Source organism: Gossypium hirsutum, chromosome D08, assembly GCF_007990345.1.
Source record: "Gossypium hirsutum isolate 1008001.06 chromosome D08, Gossypium_hirsutum_v2.1, whole genome shotgun sequence".
In the NCBI taxonomy this organism is placed as follows: Eukaryota; Viridiplantae; Streptophyta; class Magnoliopsida; order Malvales; family Malvaceae; genus Gossypium; species Gossypium hirsutum.
In genome coordinates, this window is record NC_053444.1 from 49,817,192 (window position 1) to 49,840,161 (window position 22,970).

A 22,970-nucleotide genomic window follows, 5' to 3' on the forward strand; every position below is an offset into this window, starting at 1 on the left:
AAACATTAAAAAACTACCGATATTTATTCTGGATAGTGTGATAAATCTCTGACAAGCTTCTAAACCAATCGAGCTTCCGATAATCTATGAAACATAGGAAGGAAATTACGTAAGCAATTAATGCTTAGTAAGTTCATAGAAAATAAAACATAACTTAACATTTAATTTGCATAACATATAGTATAAGCATAATACAACCCAAACCACAAGCTTGGCACAAGCCTATACGTCATCATCAATACACAAGTTAATACACTTGTACATAACTCAAATGAGTCAACCATAACATAAGTTATTTTCCATTTGAAATACATCAATTAGTTCATGCATTATTTCCATAAGGTCATGCTTGATTCCATTTGAATACTTACCTTTTCAATCCCTTTTCTTGCCCGTTGAACCACCTATAATTTCATCGAGTACTCGGGAAAGCTCACACAAAGTGTGCCTTTACATATAATCGTAACCTTTCATTTACATTATTACTCACACGAGCTAGGAAATAGGCTTGCTCACACAAGTTATGGGTCGGAATGTAAGCTAAATGATGCTGCTCACATGGGCTGTAGAGTATCCACAAAAAATGCAGGACCTCAACCATTAGTAGGACATTCAAGACCAGCACCCAAAACATGATGTCCTTAATGAAATGTCATTTGTATCCTACAAATTCTTTAGGTGCAATCGAGACTCGATAATTGTCATAGTATTGATTTACTTATACATCATTCAATTAACATTATAAGTAACATAATAACATACAATTTAAATAGCATTAATACGATAACCGTTCATATGAACTTACCTCAACAACTAGAGGCGTGAAGGTCATATCGAGCTAATCCGAAGCTTTTACTTTGCCTCGATCTAAGTCCTACGTGGTTTATCTTGATCTAAATAAACAATTTCAATCAATTTAATGCTTCTAGTATTTGATTTAGTCCACGTCTCATATTTATGCAAATTTACCATTTTGCCCATAATATTTTAACTTTTCACAATTTAGTCTTTAAGCTTATAATTTAAAATATAAACATTTTAATCCAATTCCATGTTAACCAAACATGCAAGGGACCTAGAAACAACTCATATTTACCATCATTTCACAATAAAACCCTAGATTTTATACCTTTAACAAATTAGTCCCTAATTTCAAATTTCATCAAAAATTACTTTACAAAACTTATTTATTTTTCAAAAAATATTCATAATCTATCATTTAACATAAAAAATCATTCAAAAAATTCATGGAAAGTCCCTCAACCTTTAATAATTTTACAAATTAACCCCTGGGCTAGCTAGATTAAGCTAAAATAATCTCAAAAACATAAAAATTATTAAAAACGCGGTTGAAATCACTTACATGCACACACTTGAAGTAGTCAAACTTAAGAACCCTAAAATGACTTTTTCTTCCTTCGAAATTTCGGTGGAAACAATTGAAGATGATGAAATAACCTTTGTTTTATTTAATTTATGTTTAATTTACCAATTACCATATTAACCTTTAAAAACTTCCAAAATTTCAATAAAACTATGACATGCACATCCACTAACCTTATGAATGGTATAATTACCATTTAAGTCCATTTACTTCCATTTCCATAGTCATTTAGCCCTTTTAACTAATAGAACTCTACTTTTACACTTTTTACGATTTAGTATTTTTCATTTAATTAACCATTTAAACATTTTTAATATGACCTTAATAAAATCCCGTAAACATTAAAATTATAATTTACTTATCGAATTTATGGTCCCGAAACTACTATTCTGATTTCACTGAAAACGAGCTGTTACATTTTTCCTCTGTACATATCGTCTCACCCCATGCAATGCAATATATCATGCTTTATAATAGAACAATTCAATACTAGCAGTAGACATGCTTAACATGTATTCAGTAGGGTGGTAATAATATTATCACTAACAATTTATTAGTTTGACTTTGACAGAAGGCATGTAATATTCACATATCATGCGATGTAATAATAACAATTTAAGCATTAAATAACATATTCCAGAATTAAGGATTTAATTGAGTGAATAAAAACTCTAAAAATAGTTCAGGAAATATATAAGGACTAAACCCCACATAACATAAATTCTTAGATAAAATCATAAAATAGAGGTCACACGACCGTGTGACCAGGTCGTGTGAGAAGATATAGGCATTATGGAAGGGTTACACGATCGTGTAACAAATTGTGGCTGTGTGGCAAATGAAAAAATTAACCTATAGGAGAGATACAATCATTTGGTAGGCCATGTGTGTAAGCTGTGTCCATGTGGTTCATGAACTAGCCTAGGGTTTGTAAAGGCACATGGCCATGTGGGAGACCGTGTGGCCCTAATCCTATACATGATCATCACTGATTCGCTTGGGAAAAGACACACACCTTTCACCGGGACTCTGATCGACATTCGTCATGATCAAATTTGATCTGATTCACCTAAATCAGGTCCTTCAAATGACATTTAAACACAAATTAATGGTTGATTTCAAGATTTGACAAGATTATCGAAAGATTTGACAAACCGTAAAAGATTGTTTAATTGAATGTAAGATTAGCGTCAGGTAAAAATACTATAAAAATTCAGGATCTAAACTTCGGAACAAGATGTACTTACCGTTTCTTGGCAAAGATTGAGATGCTATTGATGGCAATTAAGAAACCGATAGAAAAACAAGTGAACGAGGAATGATTTAATTCGGGAAAACAAAAATAATTGACAACAATGAAATGAAAATATGATGTAAAGAAAGGAAAAGAAAAGAAAGAAGAAATAAATAGAGAGAAGGATGTCAAATTCTAATAGGAATTGAAAAAGGGGGAAAGTGAAGAGCAATTAGGAAATAAATTGGTTCAATACCTAGGGGCGACATGGACAATATACCCTAAAATATTTGGTTGAAGAAGAAATAAAAATGCATTTAGGGAAGGAGTGGTTCAAACATAGGAACACAAGGGAAGGAAGCTAACTCTTAACCATTAGGCCTAAAGCATATTTATTGCTTAATCTTTAGTCCTAATCGTTAAGAGTTAGCAAAAAAATATAATTTATTCTTAAAATTTTTCTTTAGTCCTAGGTTGCTAAAAATTAAAGGAAAAGAAATGGGAGAAAAGGAGCTCGAACCAAGGACCTCTAAGATAGGGGAATAGCACTTAACCATCGAGCCTATTTAATTTCTTATCTTACCATTACAATTAACCCCCTATATATTGGGGCGTAAAAAGCAACAGAAATAGGTCGCATGTATCACTATTTACAGTGAATGCATTTTCTCGCTAAGTACAAAATATGAATTAAAAATTAATTTAATTTATTCAAATTATTATTTAATTGATTGTAATTAAATAATTGAAGTTCGAAGTGAGAATTAAAATTAATTAGTCATTATAGATTTATTAAATAGAGCAATTAAATTAATTTCATCATGGATTCTAATATGATAAAGTTACCATGACTTTAATAGAATTAAAATTGGATTGAGCAAATGATTTAATTATTAAATTAAATTAAATTAAATTAAATTAAATTAATTAACTAATTAATATTTAGGGAAATAGAAAATAATTATAGGGTTGGATAAATTATAAGTGTTGGATAAAAGTCCAAACAACATATATAATTGTACCCAATACATGAAAGATCCAAATTATTCTTGGTTAACGCAAAGGGTGTCAAACCCTAATATTTTCTAGGGCATGTCATGGCCCCACCTATTCTACTTCAAGTAGAATTTTTATTTTATATTAAAATATTATTATTTCAATAGACTTTATTCGAATAGAACTCTTGTACCACTTCTCTATAAATAAGAACTATAGTCAACATATTAACACACAATTTTGTGAGCACTGGTATCCTATCGAAAAATAGTGACAATTTATTTTAAGAATAAATTATAGTTTTTAGGGAAATACTATAGTTTCCTGTTTATAGAGAGAACTAATTTTTCCATTGAAAGTTAAGAAAAAATTTCATTTTATGCACTTGGATCTATTTGCTTGAGCCCACACTCAAAGCTATTTAGGGTTCGAGGATAGTGGAAGTGGAGATGACCAATCAGTTGAAAGCCGAGAAACGACCTAGACCACCTTTGTATAAAGCACAAGTAGAATTTCGATTAAAATTTTTTTAATATAATTTTCACAAGACTCTATTTGAAGAAAAAATTAAACTTCTGTTGTGCCTAAAAAACGTTATTTTCTGAATTAATTTTTTCAACATTGACCTATTGCTACAACAACCAATTTGTAGCCACATAAGTTGAAGAATATGTAACTCCTACCAAACCCAAAACTTCTTCTCAACCATATTTGTTTGATAATAGAAGAAACATTGCTGAAATTTTGCTGTCAATGAAAGAAACTCATTGTGAGGTAAATTTTTGTTTCATATTTCTAAAAATTGTATAAAAAACTAATTTCAAAATGTTTACACTTATTATATAAATTTTAGCATCCTTATCGACCATTATTGAAATTGATACATCTTTTGGCTAGTACTACTTATCATGTCCAGTACACCAAAAGAAAGTCAAAGAGATTGATGGTAGGTATTGTTGTGTTGATTGCAATGGATAAGTTCAAATTTCTCTTCCAAGATAATTATATTTTATTAATCTAAGAATGTTGATCATAAATTACTACAAAAATATTTTACCCAGTATTGTTGATTCTTATATTAATTATTTTTTACTTTCTACTATAATTTCAAAATCATTTCATCATTAATAACATTTCATTCATAATTACTTATATTATGATTCTACAAATATTTAGCTTGCTTATCACTACTTTAGATACATGATAACTGTTAACGTTGCTAATGGTACTGACATTGCAAAGTTTGTCTTATTTGATGAAAACACAATGCAAATTCTTGATTACATTGTTGATCAATTATTCCACCTTCAAAATAAAAGTATAACTAGGATTCAAATAATTGTCCAATGCACTACATTAACATCAATAAATACTACTAACAACTTTAAAATTATTGTTATGTTAGGATGGTGGTCTTTGGATGGTCGAAAATATAATTCAAAGAATGGCGGGTAGTTCATACTTATTTGGCATATAGCTAAAATATTAAAATTATAAGTTCGGTAGTGACAAGTTCACTGTTACACACGTGACTAAAATTTCATATAAGGATGAATCATGCTTTCTTCTTGAAAAATTAAGAAGGTAATATAAACTTCTACTTATCTCAAATTTATCAAAGATATAATTCACGTCTTCAAATTTTAAAAGATAATAAGTTAATTAGCCACTCTTGGTTTTTATCGAGGTGATCTCCGACTTGGTTGCGGTCGTCAACCTCATTAGTAACAACCTATTATCTTCTCTCTCTCACCTTCTTCTCTATTTCCATATTTCATTTCCTTTTTTCCTTCTTACCTCTAAACCCACTTCATTTACCTCTTGTCGGTCACCCTTTGTTTATTCCAGTAAGTTTTGTTTTGGGGTGATAAATCTAGCTTGGGGGTCTTCCCATGGCTCCTCCTAAAAGGGAGGTCTCTCAAATCGGTTGTACTCACTTTCCAGATCCTTTGAAAATTGATTCGCTCGAGTTCTTTAGGATCTACATTCTCGAGTCTTTAGCAACTTGAATTTCCACATCTGATCTGATGGTTTAACGTTTAGATTTTTTGAGATGGACAAGTTCGTCGTTAGCAGGTACTACACACTAGACAACAAGTGGTAAAAAATTTATAGAGTCATTATCTTATTTTATTTAGAAATTTTTTTCCCAGTTTAATTAAAAAGATAAATGTTCAACCCAAGTTTCATTAGTATCGGAAAAGACAGTTTCAAAGTCCCATTTTCATAAACTGGGTCTGTAAATACAAAATATAAATATTTATGAAGTTGGAATAAATTTTTTTGATGTTTTGTCTATTAATTTGTTAATTTAAGTAAAATGAGTAAATTGTAAAGGTCCAATCACTATAGGTTTTTAATTGGCCAAAAAATTAGGGACTTAAATTGCAATTAGCCAAAGGTCCAAAATGGCAATTAAACCATTTTAGAATATGTGATAGTGGATGATGATGAAGATTTTCACTAAGTTGGATTATTAGTTAATAATGTTAAAATAAACCATGATTAACTTAATTAATTTGGATTAATTAAGCTTTAATTTTATTATAAAAGATAAAAAAATGAAAAGTTGTCATCTTTTTCTTTCTTCTTCTTCTTCTTCATATTGCCAAATGTGAAAGAAAGATAAACCTTGAAGCTTTTGATATTTGGCCTTTCAATTGGTAAGCATTTCTAAGTCTTTTTCTTGTAATTTCTATGTTTTTGAGGTCATGGGAGCTTGAATTAGCTAGCCTATGTTGTAAAACTATTAAATTTTTTGAAAGTTTTCATTATTGATTTCTTGAAGAAATTGGTGCTAAATTAATAGATTTTAAGCTTAGATTATGAAAAAGGACTATATTGTAACATTTACTTGTTAGTTTTTTTCATAGGGACTAAAGTGAATAAAATGTAAATTTTTTGTGATATTTTGGTATAAATAGAAATTAGAGGGTCTCTAAGGAATGTGATTGAAGTCGATTTTTAAATCGAGGCTTGAAATTGAAAGATATGGTTATTTTGATTTTAGGGACTAAATTGAATAAAATGTAGAACTTTAGGGGTACCAAAAATTGAGATTATATAGTTTCATGCATATCATGACATAATGTATAATTTTTTTTAATTTATGAATTGAATGAAATAATTGTATAGATCAATAATTGGATCAAACCGAAGATAATCGAGAAAAAACCAAAATTGTTGATTAGTCTCTGAAGATTCAACTTGTTTGTTGTTTTAATCAAATAAGTTCATACGGTATTTATTTTTATAGGTTTTTGTGTATTTGATTTGTAATTATATATGTGTTTGGTTGTGAATTGGTTAATAAGGCTAGAATTGGACTAAATTGAAAAGAAATATTTACATTTGTTAAAGATGCTCGTGTGAACTTTATATAGGTTAGGATATGATTGACATGCCAATAGGGTCTTGTCTGTGCTTGTACAATATTGATTACAAATGTTATCGATATCCAACATTTTTTGCAGACTCGCAAATCCATGTGACACAAGTTTAGCTCGGATGAGTAACTTGATGTCATTTTAAAGGTTTAGCCCAGACAAATAACTTGTCATGTTTATATATTTAACTCAGACAAGCAACTAGTGTGGTGTAGATACCTGTGTATTCTAGTCCATTTACTAAGGTTTATTGGGCGAAACCATTTAAATGAAATTGAGGTATTGGAATGAGATAAAATGAACTTGTTTATCAATTGGTAAGTTATTGAATGAATGGTGCAAGAAAAATTTGTTTGAGTAATGCAATTGATATGTGTGTGAATGTAATGTCCCTTGAGTGAGTATGATATTGAAATTGTTATCTAATGTGTCATGAATTGGCATATTGAACACATGTGGTATTACATGATTATAAGATAATACTCACCTTGTTGATGTTTTAATTTGCCATGTCTAGCCAAACTATGCCAAATTGTGGTAGATTATTGTATTTAATTGAAAGGTAAGGTCAGTTTTGTTTACTGCCTATGAACTTACTAAGCATTTTATATGCTTAATTAGTTTGGTTTCCCTTTTCCTTATTGATCATCACCTTACGGAACACGTCAAGCTGGACCGTCTCAAAGCTTACACTATCCCCATTTCGGTAGCTATTTGGTCATTTTGAGTTAAGGGATTGTGGCACGTATATAAGTGTCATAGTGTGTATCTTAATGTGTGAATGAGTTTAATACTTGGCAAGTTGAATTAACCATTACATATGATATGATGATTTAGTGTTTTCAATACAAGTTGTTGGGTATATATGTATGTTTATGTTAATAGATGTGATGAATTATAATCATAAGCATGACATTTGTATGGCATGAAATGAAGTAGAAATGGTAACTTGGCTAATAGGTGAATGTGTTAAAAATATATTTGAACATTTGTAACTGAAACCATGCTTGTAAAATATGGCCTAGTTTTGATGGTTGATGCTTATACATAAGGCTTATATACCATAGATGTGCACAAGGTACACCAGTTTAGGTAAATGTAATGAAATGGTAAGTCTAATATGGTATTGCATAGATATGGTTTGGTATTTGGATAACTTGGTTGATTTGTATTCCATGTTATCAAATTGTTAAGTTTAATTGATGATTAAGTGTTGATTGACTTGTTAAGATGTTAAATTTAAATGTTTTGAGTTTGTTTAGCATGATTTTGTAAGATTTGAATATAGTAAAAGTGGTGATTATTGAACATAGTAAATGGTTGTTGTTGGAAACTATGGAATAGGTACCAAATGATTCATTTTTACCAAAAACAGGGTCCACATCCCGATGACCAACCTACCTCGTCACAACGTCGGTCGACAGTAAATGATGTCGCAACGTGACATACTGTTTGGTGACGCCATGATGTGGAAGAGATGACGTCACGACGTTTGTCCTAAACTTTTAAAACTGTGCAATTTGGTCCTATTCCGCTCTCGGGTTGACAATAGAGCTTTCGTAAACTCGATTAAGACTTAAAATTGATTGTTTAACATAAATTTGAAAGTAATTAACTCTTAATTATATGTATAAACAATTATATGATGTCTAATTGACTTTAGTTGCTCCGGCAATAGATGTAGCATCTTGTAGCTCGGACCCGGTGATAGGGTTGGTTAAGGGTGTTACAATAAAATTGTTATTATAATAAGATTTATGAATTAAATTGGTAAAAAAATTTAAAAAAATATAGATATTAGAATAATATTTTAATAAAAATTAAATAATATAAAAATAATTAAAGATATTTAATTTTTTATATAGTCTATATATAAATATAGATTATAGATAAATGTAAATATATTTTTTGATATTCTACTTAGACAACAATTTTGATAATAATGTTAAACATTCAAAAAGTTTTAAATACAACTTTTCCTTTTTCTTATAGAATTAAATGCAACGTTTCTAATGCACTTTTTGAATTTAAATTATTCAACCAAACCTAAGAAAATTTAGGCCTTATTGTGATATAGACTTTTTAAAAACTTTAACTTTAGAATAAATTTACTTATTTGATTTTAATTTTAGATTAGTATTTGGTACATTAGTAGTATATTTTTTTTATTCTAAAGGTAGTTTTAGAAAATAATCATTTGCCTATTTTTTTTTTTAAATATTTCATTATACCTTATAGGATATTTGTCAAAACTCCTAACTCTACTTGTGGAATCTAGAAACTCTATTGACAGAGTACCAAATATTTTCCCTTTAAATTTATATTTAACAATAATATTTCGTATAAGTTCAATAAAGAATATATAATTTAATATAAAAAGAAAAATTAACAGAAATTTTTAAAAATTTAAAATATTGATTTAAAATTTTACAAATTTCAATATTTCTATTAATGCATATTAAAAATATTAGTTTAATAAAATCATTATTCCATAATATATTGTTTTATAATAATTTCAAAGTTACTAATTAATTAAAATTTTAAATAGTATTCTTAATATTTTATGAAAAAACTAATATATAAATTATAATTTAGAGGTACTTAGTAATAAATATATTATAATACAAAACTTCAAATATTTTAAAAGTACAAAATATTAATGCAAATAATATTGAATAATTATTACAATTTTTAAGAGTCTTAGAATAATTATATGATTAATTCAATAATAATGTTAATTTAATACACGAACTAGTATTACTTTTGTTATTTCAAATTAATATAATACGTTAAATAATGTTATTAAATTATTAATATTTTAGATTATTAATACGAAAAATTAGTATTTTAATGATGAAAAAAATTTTCCTTTAAAAAATAAACAAATTTTAAATAATTAATATTTTTTTGAATAATCTTATTATAGGTTTTGATCATATCTGCTCTTTTTGAGATAATGGCTAAAATTACCCATAGTTCCTCCATAAATAGAAGGATAATATGCTTCAACGCACTTAAATTCACGTCCTCCTGCACTGGGAATAATGCGTATACCAATCGAGCTAAGACTTAATTAGTTTAATAATTAATATTTTAATATTTATGCCAATAATTCTATTTAGAATTACAAATGTAATATTTGAATATTGATTATAAACCATATTATTCTAATATATTAAATTAAAATTTTGAAATATTAATATTAATAAATATTATTATGCTAATATTGAATTAATAAATAATTTAAATAAATTAAAAGTTAAAATTCTTATATTTATTCCAATATTGTTATTTTGGGAAAATAAGGTAGATTTTTAAAAAAAAAATATTTTTGATTTGGTGACCGAATGCTAAAAGAATATGTACTTTTCAAATTTATTTTTTAATATTTATTTCTTAAATATAAACAAAATTTATGCACATTAGTCAACAGAGAGAAAAAGAAATGAAAAGGAAATAAAACAAAGTGGTGCTGACAGTACCAAAAATACAGCGGGCGTCAAAAAAAAGTTGTTAAAGGGGCAATCAAGTAAATTCAGATGGTGGGACAGCTCTCCTCTCACTTTCCGACGCGGATTGCACTCCATGTCTGACGCACCTTGTTTTGACTCGAATCTCACTCAAATCTTAAATCCCGACCGCCCCTTTGCATGCTGAATCAAATACACTTTCCCAACTCATCTCTACAAAGATGCGCAACTCCCTATCCGATCACTATATTCAATTTTTAAATTGCTCTGACGTAAAGGAGATCCACGGTCCTAATTTCGTGAATCGGAGGAATAGAAATGAACCACGATGCCATGGAAAGATAAAAGAAGTATCTCTGCCAACGAGGCCTGGCAGGGGGAAAAAGAAAAGCATCTAAATACGTATGCGGGGTGGGCCCCATCCGCATTTGCCATATGTCGGTGAGTGCAAGTGGTCCAGGCAGTGACGTGTCCAACGTAGACCGACTCCAGACAAGGTGGACCCCACAATCACGCAGCAAATGAGGTTGCGTAGCCAGCTCATCTTTATGCCGCTTGGACTCTCTAGAGATCTTCAACGGCCCGCGTGTCACTGCCATATCTCCACGTGGGAGGATTCCGCGTGCCTTCCCCTCATTAGTCCACCCTTCGTGACTTCATCAACTAAACCATTAAAAAACATTTGAAGTTTTGTATTTTTAATTGATATTTAGAAATTTTGAAAAACTAAATAAATAAGACTACAAACTCTTATCACTTGTCTAAATAAATTTAGAATAAAAATCTGTATTTAAAAATAACCTATAAAACATATGATTTGAAATTAATTAAAATAAAAAATATATATTTAAATTATTTATCATGATGTTGTTACCAATCTTGAGTCTAAGGGCCAGTTCTTCATTACTTTTGAGAAATACTTTTGAGAAATTTGAGTGTTTAGCATTGCTGTCAAAAAGTGCTTTTGAAGAATAAAATGTTCATTTTAGACATGAGATTATAAAGTTACAATGTATTTAAATAATGTTCAAATTAGTTAATATTATGATATTTTAGCAAAAATATAAAAAAATAATTTATTATAACTTATTGTTAATATTTTAATATATAATATTAATTTTAAATATTTCTAAGAAATTAATATTAATTATTTATAAAATTTAATTAGAATATATAAACTATATTTAAATATTTAAATATAAAAATTAAAAATTTGTAATTAGATATTGACACAATTGTATTACTATAAAAACTATTTTTTATTTTTAATTAATTAAACACCTATCAATTTCGTTCCAACTGTCATTGTATTGTAATATTATAATATTTTTGTTCTAATATATGACAATGCACATTGTTTGTCATATTTTTGTTCCGATTTAATGCACACTACTATTTTAGTGTAATGTTTGCCAATAATTGTTTCAAAATGGTATGAACTTTGGACCAAAAGAAAAAAAAAGTTATATAAACAACAATTCAATAGAAAGCCGACAAAATTAATTGAAGTTGGTTCGATTCGGTTAATTATTTTAATAGAAAAAAGCTCAATTCAACTAACGGTTTAGTTAATTATAGTTCAATTAACAATGGTTCGAACTAACTATTTCATCACCCTTTAGATTAAATGTTTGAGAATATAAAACAAAATACTTAGAATTATAAAAGCAAACATAGTTTCAATTGAACAGTTTAGCGTGTATTGCATTTCATTTAAAGGTTCAGCTAAAATCTTTAAACAAAATCAGACCTATAGTAACAAAACTAGTACATACCATGATGTAAAAAAGTACAAGAGAAACAGAAGAGCAAATTTCAGTCCACTCAGATGTTGAACATATTTTGGAAATGTATAAGCAATGTCTGCAACCATACCAGCAGGCATCTCCATTTTGAACCAGACCATCTAACAGGATCCATCTCACTAATTCCGGTTACAACTCCTGTGTATCTGCAAAATGAAAACTTGAATTAAGGCCTTGATAGCTTGGTAGAGTAGGTCTCTCGTCCCTTCTTTAGGCTAAATATGGGACCAATAGTAATTTAAATGTTTTCTCCGCATGAAAAAGGATGTCCCAATACGGTACAGTGCGATTCAGGCTTTAATTAAATGAGGAAACAAGTGAAAAATGCAACCCAAAATCACCCACTTAAAAACCAAGTTGCATCTACAAGCACTAAATTTACCATTTAAACATTTATGCATGCTATTCACTCAGGTCAAATTATTTTCCCTCTCCAAGGCCAGCATTGCACGGTCTCTCATAAAATTTCCAATAGAATCCCCATAATATTGGCTGTAAAGCATCTAATTGGAGCAGCAACATACCTTGGATTGTAGTAAATGCTGAACACACTTTTCATAGATATAGCATGGACCACATCTGCGAAATTGCTGCGGTTCAACTGCTGGGTGCACAAAGAATGAAAAGAAGTGTCATTTTTAATATGAGTAGCTCTTCGGATGAATAAACTTACAATTGGTCCATTCTTCAAAGCATGTTCTTTGGCAAATGTGCAAGCTTGCTTCACAGCAAGAGCATCCATTCCATCCAACTAGAAGACATGAAACACATAACAAATAGAATTGATGTTAAAAAATACATCAATGTCTACCGTCTGGAGAAAAGGAATTTTAAGCATGCATTCTCCTAAGACATGTTTTGTCAAAAAAAAAATTACGCTTCTTAAGCTGACCAGAGAGGTTGTTGCTTTAAAGTTCTACTAGAAGGCATTCTTTTTGCATCAATGCCTTACACCAATAAAATTTCATTCCAATTCAAATTGCTCACAATGATTATTCTCGCAGACCAAAATTGCAAGCAGATCCCAAAGTGCAGAGATGTTCAAATCCTCAAACAACTGCCCTTGATTAGCAGCCCCATCACCATATAAAGCAAAGAATACAACACTCTAGGGGCAAGCAGTGGTAATCAAGAGCATGCAAGCATTAAAAGAAATAAGAATATAACCAATAATATCAGCAAAAACTGAATCATCAAGACAGAGGGGAAAGACAATTTTCTATATCTTCATCTACAAATTGTACCATTATAAAATCGGATTTCAAGGTCAAGCTTCTTGTTTTCTAGATAAGTTCCTAAAAGAAGTGTACAAATCGAAAAAAATTCTTCAAAGAATGACACCTACGAGTCAACTATACTAAAATAGCATTACATATATCATAACAATGTCCAGCATATTAGATATAAAGTAATGCATTATGTAAACACAAAGCCATAAGCAAATTGGTCACCATAGAAGCATTACAAGTGTCACCAAGGCAGTTGTGACCAGCATAACAACAACTTCAGCTATGCCTGAAAAAACAATTAAACAAGCATTAGAGTGAAGCATATGCTAGCAAAAGCAGCACTAGAATACTTTGAATAAACAAAAGAGTGCAACTGGTTACGACTTACACGCTGTTGTTTCAAATGCTTCTAATTGAGGAGATAATCTGGCTATGATGTCAAAGATGGAAACACATGTGCACTTACACTTGTTTGAATGCTCTTCAAGATTTCTTTCTGTGTTTCCATTTTACCATCCAGGTTCTGAATACGTTGATTCAAATGTTTCTTCGCAGCCTGCCATTGTAGGATTTGTGAACTGATTAGAGGCTCTATGAATATCTCATAGCATACCATTTTAATATAAAAACTAATTAGAAAAACACAAATTGGAAGATGTATATTCATTAAGAAAACTTCAACACTACAAAAACACTCTGCAGCAAAATTTCGAAGAAAACATTTCATCAAATAATAAATTCAATGAACTTAAACGAAAAAAGAATACACACTGGAGGAGTAAGTAGAAACGAAATCTTCCGCTTTTGGAAAAACTATAACCAAAGTCTTTTAGTTTCTACTCGATCCCACTGTATATGAAATTAATTAAAAGGCAACTTTCCATTAACATGAATCACAATTACTTTTACTAGCCAAATCCTCTTTTAGTAAAATAAATAAACTTCATGGCATTTTCACAGAAAACTACTTCAGTGAAGCTTTTGACCCTAAACCATGATAGAAAGTGCAACGAAGAGAGCATCTGAGACAGAATCCAGAGGTTTGCCATATTGAGTTTTGTGACCCAGAAAAGATCAGAGAACGAAATGGCCTAGTAATTAGAGAAGGAAAGGAAAAAAATATGTTCGTCAAATTACAAAGCAGACAGCATGGATGAGGTAATCATAGAAGTTAACATCAAAATGTAGAAGTATCGATTTTGTTCAATAATGCAGATGCAAATAAATCAAAAGTGGCAGATGCAAATACATAAGGTGCCGAAACGAAATCCAATTTCATACCGATTTCATCAACTGAAATGCAAATAAAGAAACTCACCGGTGGAAGAGGAACAAAGAACCAGAGGAAAAGAAACAAAGGCAAAGAACTTGATATTTCAAGCAAAGAACCAGAGGGAAGAACAGTTTTTGGGGGAGAAAAATGGAAATTACCAGCCAAAAGCACTTTTGGCTGAAGAAAAGGAGAAAATTTTAACTTCTTCATCTGGAGAAAAGGACTTCTCCTATGGCGATTTTTTTTCCCAAAATGGAGGCCGTTCTTCGTTCCTTTTAAGAGAAAAGGACTTTTTCAATAAAAAGTCCTTTTCTAACGCATAGGAGAACGGGCGCTAAGTCTAGTTAACTTGTTACACCAACTTAATTAAATATAAAATTAAAATGTATAAAATTTCAAAATAAATTTTTAGTTGAGTAGAAATTTAAAGGTTTTACTAATACAATTGCTTCAGGTTTAAATATCACCGTATGTATATTTTTATTGAGTTTTTAAATAAAAAGATTAAATTACCATCAATTAATTAATTTTTTTTAATTACGAAAAGATATTTTTATTATTTTTCTAACCGAGTTGATAACATGATTGATTGAGGGTGACATTAATTCAATAAAACGTATAAATGTGTAATAGTTTTTTATTTCATTTCTTGGGAAAAATAAAACTAAATTTTGGATCAAATTTTTTTAAAAAAATGTTAGAGAATGGATTCTCAAACCTTAAACTCTATTAAGGTTTATTACATAAAAAAACCGTTGAAAACAATTTAATAATAAATTCAACTCTAAATTGATATAAAAATTTAATTCAATATTTTAATTAATTAAATCTTTAATTGAATTTAAACAATCAATTAAGACCTTATCTTTTGATGTCATTAACTTCATTGTTAACTTCCCATGTGGCATGTTAGGGTTGTGTCATGTGACGAAATCTGGTAATTTTTGTTATATTTGTTTAAAAAATAATAAGAAGTTAAAATTTTTTTTATTTTTAAGATTATAAAAAATATAAAAATATTTAAAATAATAGAAAAATTATTTTAAAAATTATAATAAGGGTAAAAAATATAAAAAAATATTAAAATTTATTTAAAATAGTATAAAATCACAAAAAAAAATATATTAAAAATTACAAGAAAATATTCTAAAAAATTCTCTCCCTCCCTCCCTCCCCCTCTCTCTCACTCTCAATTATGGGTCAATTGAGTATTATTTTCGATTAATTATTAAATTATTTTCAAAAGAATTTTTTTATATAATAAGCGAACTATTAATTCTAATTAACAACAATTTTATCATTATAATTATGATTTTGTTAGTATTGATGGAGTTTTAAAGAAGTTTTTTTTTTACAAATCACATTAGACTTAAAAAGAAGATTTTATAGAAGTTAAAAATATTCATCATTTAAAATGAATTATATATGGTATACCCTCAAATATGAAGAGCTTACATAATGACTTAACTCCCCTACCCAACTTAAGTTTTTTTAGATTATTGGTGAGATTGGCTCTAATGAGGTTAAAAACAATAGTTGTAACGATCCGATAGTCACGGGTGTCGGAAAATGCATTTTTGAGACTTCATTACCATAAATCGGACTTGTAAATATTTTTAATAAATATTTACGAAGCTAGTTGTGTGGGTAATTAGGTTTTGGTTAGATGAATTTGTATGAATTATGAGTAATTAGGTAAAAGGACTAAATTGTATAAAGGGTGACAGTTGAATTATAAATTAAAAAAAATTAAAGGGACTAAAGAAGCAATTATGCTATTGGCATTAAATGAGGTAGCACAAGTATATATTTGTAAATTTATTATATATATTATAAAATAAATTCCTTAAGTATTAAGTATATATATTATATTATATAATAATAAATTAATGTATAATAAAACAAAATAAAAAGAAAAGAAATAGTAAAAGAAACAAGATAGAAACGAAACAGAATAGAAAAGGAAACAAAAAGAAAAAGGGAAAAAGGAGAAAGATGAAGGGCTTTAGGGGTGTTACAATAGTAGTGGTGAGACTCGTTATTGTAGTGGTGAAATTAAATATTGTAATAGTGAGATTAAAATTTATAGTGAAATGTGTGTTTAGATTTTAAATGCATCTATAGTAATAAGATTAGAATAAAAAAAACTATTAATGAAATTATACCAAATTGTGTATATCTAAAACAAATAGTAAAAAAAATACTAAATTTCTATTTCTATTAATAAAATCAAATTATATTTAAGGAAATAATGATTAAAACTTATTAATTATATTTATATTAAATAAATAATTAAAAATATAAAAAATAATATAATTTTTTAAAAAGTGAAGGTGGTATGGGAAATTATAATATATTTTAATATTAATTACAATATTATAATCTTAACTTTTTATTCAATTAAAGTACTGACGCATATAATAGTTTGTTAAAAAATCATTAAAAAATGCATATAATAGTTATTCTTTTATTACATGAGATTGCGACTTTGAAAGTCAAAATAACAAACAAAATCATGGTATCATGGGAAATGGTAGAAAATGGTACTACAACGACAAGCAAAATTTTCACTCGACAAAAATGGGGCAGTGAGACTATCATCCATCACTGCGGTGAGATTTCCTCAACAGGGTCTTCCTAAACAGAAAACTAGTGTGATAAAAGACCATATATTTTCCAAGATTTCATCTCACCATGAGTAAAATGAGATCTGAAAAGAGCTTTAGAATATGGTGACATAACCGTCATACCCCTTCGCCTTTAACGTCTAAGTTCGGCAAACCTTACTTTCGGGACTTTTTTCGCTCATGAAATTTAAACTTGACGAGTTTTACCCTTTAACCTCAGACATTGCAACCTTGCTCGAGCGTTGCCTTTTTGGGACTTACAAGATCTGAAAAATATATATTGGAATGACCTTATAAGACACTCATTAATCCATCACATCCAACAACCATCATGTCTAATCTCTTCAAGTCAAGTTCGACAACACCTAAGTTTGACATCCACTTGGGTGAAAGGAGGGGCCAAGTAAGTGACCTGCCCTACGCTATGGTCACATAACCCTCAAACCACTTCATCATGGAGCCTAATCTTGGCATGCCTCGCCCTTAAAACTTTCTTGGCCTATAGATCCTAAGGTTATCAAGCTTCATCCTTTAACCTCAAACATTGAATCCTCACTTGAGCGTCGCATCTTTGGGACTCATAGGATCTGAAAGAAATTTATTGGGAAAACCATCAAAAACACTGGTCAATTGAGCAGATCCAACAACCCTTCGTTCTAGTCCCTTCAAGTGAAGTCTAACTGCACCCTAGGCTAACATTTGTCACCCTACCACGACATATAGACCAAACAAATAGGACCAAAAATAGCATTCCTTTTTCTATAAATACTTTTACTAGGTCGGAGGGAGGGATGAACAAGACAATATACTTGACTTCACCCTGCTAATATCTCTTTTCACCATTTTCTTACCTCTTTAAGAGCAAAGACTTTCTATATCTCTTACGATGTGAACTGCCCCTACTGTGACTATTTAAATGCAAATCACCCCTATCTATTTTACAATAATATTGAAATTAAATTACTATTTTTATCATAATAAAATTAATTTTCTTTTATATATATATATATAAAAGACTTGTTAAAGTAATATATACAAGAGATGGAATGCAAGAAGCGAAGTGGTTCAATTGGATTAGTATTATCCTTTTGTTTTTAATTGTTTTTTTTTGTTACTATTTATTTAAGATTTTTGGTGATGCTGGTGATATTATATTTATATTATAAGAAAGAGGCATGTGACTGGGCCTAGTGGGGTGTTATACAAGCGTCAGAGAAGCCACGTAAGAGAGAAACTCAGGCCGTTGATAACTTGGCGGAATCAACGATGATGCGTATTTTGCGGTTGAACTCAGAAAGTGACATGTGATTAGAGATTTAGAGTTATCTGACTCGGTTTTTCGGTGAGATCTCTTTTTCTCTTCTATGAAAAATATATGATAATTGTTATTTTTCTAAAATTATTAATATGCTCAATTAATAAAAAAAATATTAAGTAATATTAGTCTCTAAAAATATTAATTATTATATTTACTATAATACAACCGATAAATTTATATTATTATAAAATTTGTGATTAAATTTGAAATTACAAATTAGAGAACATCAAATTTAAAATTTAATTTTAAAACAACCTTTCAACAGGGGACCGAAATTAAATTATTTATATTTTTATCATTTTTAAAAGATTAAACAAAAAAAATTATAATTTTGTGTAAATTTATCTTTATTAAATTAAAATTTTTAAAATTTAAAGAAACCCTCAATACATCAATTTAAAATAACCAATGGTTTGGTTTAAAAAAAATTAACACATCAGTTAATAAATTTTAAGTTATGTGATTTCTTTGGATGAGCTCATCTTTTACTTGTTTCTAACATGTCCATTATAAAATAATTAAAGTAGATATATTTTTGGACTTTTTGCTTTTCACTCTCATTACAGTTCGAGTCCTTAAATCGGTTCCAATTTTTCTTCTTCACCGGACCTTTTAGGTTTTATTTTCTAATTTTTGCAAACAAAATCAGATTTTACATCTTTTAAAGTTCTTCTTCTCCATTTTCCCTTGATTCATATTTTGGTGTTTGAAAATTTATGTTTTAACAACTAATCTTTCATTAAGGGCAACATTGATACTTTAAGGAATAACACTTTTGTTTTATACTTTAATCAAACAAAGTAATATATTCATTTTTTTTCATCTTAAAATATATGTATTAAATAAATTTTTTTTATATTATTATACTAGTAACCACACAAAGCGTTAAAATAATATTTTATATATTTAAATATTTTTATATAACTTCTTTAATATATATATATATATTTTTTAAAAATATAAAACGTTTTACAGATCAGTTTTTTTCTTTTCGCATAATACATATAAAACATAATTTTTTTTGTAACTCAACGTTATTTGAAATTGACACGTGAAAAATAATAAATTATTAAAAATATAATAATAAATGAAAATAAAATAAACATTGTTTCCTATAAATTTTAAAAATAAAAATAATTATATTCAGATGAGAAGTGAACATAATAATTAAAGAAAATGTTTGTGAAAGTTACATAAATTATATTAAAACACTCCACAATCGAATTTCAAAAGTTATTTAAAAGTAGTCGATTGAGTCTTAGTTCGATTGGTATCGAGATTGTTGTCAGTGCAAGAGGACGTAGGTTCGAGCGCGCTGAAACGCATTATCCTCTTATTTGAAGGCTAGAGAGGGACTATGGATAGCTCTAACATCGTATCAAAAAAGCAGATATGATAAGAACTTATAATGAGAATAATGTTAAAATAATTATTTCAAAGTAAAAAACAATTTAAATAATATACACATAGAAACTTTTAAAACCCCTCCTAAAGAGCTTTTTAATTTCATTGCTGGTGTGCTTGCTAACAAATCTTTTCATGGAATAGTTATTCTATAGACGGACGTTGGACTTAAAACCCTCCGCAAACCAAATTTAGAAGTTATCAAATATCCTTAAATTATATTAGAAAAATAAAAATTAATTAAAAAATTCATGATAACTTTTGAAATTTACTTGTGGATTTTGTTTAAAAATTTTATTGCCAAATATACTTGATAATTCGAAACACAAAAATGAATAGATTTTTTTAGTTCCTTTTTAACCCTAATTCATGCAGTTTCGTAAATTTTTTTGTCGAAATTAATACTTCAATTATAAAATAATTAAATTGCACTCAAATTATGAACATATTAAATTTTAGTTATTTTTATAATATATTTATAAAGATTTTATTTATTTTCGATAGTTTCGCACAATGAGTGAAAATCGGCTCAACCAATACCTTGAGAAACTTGAAACGTTGAGGCAATTCTTGTACTAAGCGACCTAAGAACATGGCCGATTATTTTTTTTCCAGCCAAGGAACAGTCCAATAATAATTATTAGACATATTTTATAAATAATTTTAATACAACACAAATTGGGTTAAAATTAATTACAAGCCTGATGAAGAGAAAATGACTCAATTGTGCTAAGAGAAGAGGATTGATCCACCAAGGAATTAGGAAGCCCAAAACCATCCATATAGCTGACCCAATCAGCTATCTTAGCTGATTTTTATCAATGCAAATCAGCCCTTGAACTTGCCTTTAATTCCATTCAAATCCCTCATTTTTTATGCCTTTTATTTTTAGCCACAAACTAAAAATAGCAAGTTTGAATCAATCAAACCTACCACCTAGCATGGCTGGCCATAGGAAGGGGGATTGGCTGCTAATTTTAGTAGCTATCTCCACTATAAATACCCCCTTAACTTCCTAAAAAACGATCCCTTACTACACACATTTCTCTCACACACACATTTTCTCTCTTTCTCCCTTTTAGTTCCCTTTTAATTATCTTCTTCCCTTGCCGATTTCTCCTCTTGAAAAAGAGTTTGTACGCCTCTTGGAGTAGCAGCAATTGAGTGTCATCTCAACGACAAAGGATATCTTGTCTTAATGACACGTGCAGTTCAATTTCTTTGTTGTTTCATTTCCTCTGATTGTGACGTGATCATCTCCTCTTGTCCCAATGTTAACTCAAAACCTTAGGTCTTTTTCGTTGCAGCTCGTCATGACATGGGGAATAGTCTCATTCCGATGTCGCGTGATCTTAGTTACTTCTTTGGGCCAACTTGTTTCATCATTGGGCAAAAGCTCGTTGGAACGACTTAATCTTCCTTATCTCGTGCCGTCTATTTTTGCTTATTCTTATCTGCAATTTTATGTTCTCAATCAACTTCCCTTCACGAACTCAACACTCCTAAAATAAAATAAAGTAATAATAGATCAATTATAATTAAACATAAAAATAAAATTAATAAAAATTTAAATTAACACAAATTTGAAATTGAAATTATTTTTCAAGATATAGACGATCCGTATCACCAAAGAAGAACTTCTAGCTAATCCTCGAGACTTTGATCTGTTGTTTGTTCGTCCGTCAAGATATATAAACTAGCATCCTCAGTTGGTTCTAATGATATCGCCTTATCTTCGACCAGCACAACATCCACATCACGAGCCATTGGATGTCGAGTCCGAGCCAACCCCAAATTGTCTTCCGGGGTATTATTGTCTCGAGCTTCCTCCCCCTCCATGTGAAAAGCTTTGGTTCCCTGAGCTTTATCTTCATCATTAAACGAGAATAAGATAAAATCATTTATTTCTTTGGCTGGCATCTCCTCAATTATGGCCAAAAAGTGTATCCTCTCGTCTTCACTTTCATTCATAATCGGTTGTAGCTCGAAATTAGTTGTTAATCCTATTTCTACTTCTACATCTATATCTATGTTAATTGGATTTGAGATTTCCTTGGCAATGTTCAATTTGTTCTTGTCTCTGGTTCCAAACTCTTGTTGACTTTCAAGATTTAATTCTGAATTATTGTCAGTAGTACATTGGTACTTTGAATCAAAATTGGAGACATCATGTATGACCTTTTCCAATGGAGTACTTGCTTGTGGTTTTTGCTAGAAAAATTCCGCTAATTTATCCAACTTTTGTTGGTTTCGCTTTAATTTAGCTTGGAATTCTCATTCATGGCTTTCTTGTTTGAACGTATAGTCATATGAATCATTAAGAGTTTCTTCTAAATACTCGGATGTATGGAATTGTTACTTATCTATTTCTTCCAATGAAGTAATTGTTTCATTTCTTCGTTGGTAAAGCTCTAGCATAAGTGATCTTTGGTTCTCCATGATCTACCATTGATTGTATACTCCTCCTCGTATACTTCATCTTCATCCCATAGGTTTGTTGAATCTTCATCTCTCTTGTACATATACTTACTCGGCTTAGGTAGGAGTTCGTTCAAACGCTTGGGTTGCTCGTCCTTGTAACCATAACTCCATTGGTTTTTCGAATCTTCGTACAATTAACTCAATTTGGATTGTTCGTACATCAACCTATAAAATTTCAAATTCATGATTAAATCTGATAATCAATAAGGTAAGTAAAAGAAATTAAAACTAAAAATATTTAATTAACTAAAAAATAAAAAATAATCAACAAGGTAAAAAAAATCGTAATAAACTTTTTGCACACTAAAATAAATTAAATTAAATTAAATAAAAGTTAGAACATTATCTAGGTCGTTCGTCTTT

General features: G+C 29.2%; 1 protein-coding gene and 1 long non-coding RNA gene across 5 annotated transcripts; one reads left to right on the forward strand and one right to left on the reverse strand.

Annotated features, from left to right (window-relative positions):
• The first annotated feature begins 5,198 nt into the window (after positions 1–5,198).
• On the forward strand, positions 5,199–8,646 carry LOC121219821 (uncharacterized). The gene is made up of 2 exons (XR_005916776.1): positions 5,199–5,690; positions 8,376–8,646. It is a non-coding gene; the product is annotated as an uncharacterized lncRNA (long non-coding RNA).
• A 3,483-nt stretch (positions 8,647–12,129) lies between these two features.
• Positions 12,130–15,075, reverse strand: LOC107899920 (uncharacterized). Of its 4 annotated transcripts, none has more exons than XM_041098268.1 (5): positions 14,823–15,075; positions 13,971–14,060; positions 12,949–13,026; positions 12,800–12,879; positions 12,130–12,421 (listed from the first exon to the last, which is right to left on the reverse strand). In XM_041098268.1, exons 1-5 carry the CDS (start codon positions 14,985–14,987, stop codon positions 12,295–12,297), a joined length of 540 nt encoding a protein of 179 aa, XP_040954202.1. In that variant the 5' UTR covers positions 14,988–15,075; the 3' UTR covers positions 12,130–12,294. The 4 variants fall into 4 exon arrangements, 3 of the variants coding, with proteins under 3 accessions (XP_040954202.1, XP_040954203.1, XP_040954201.1); XM_041098269.1 differs by having other exon boundaries at positions 12,800–12,876; positions 14,823–15,074; XM_041098267.1 differs by having other exon boundaries at positions 12,800–13,026; positions 14,823–15,073.
• Positions 15,076–22,970: the final 7,895 nt, after the last annotated feature.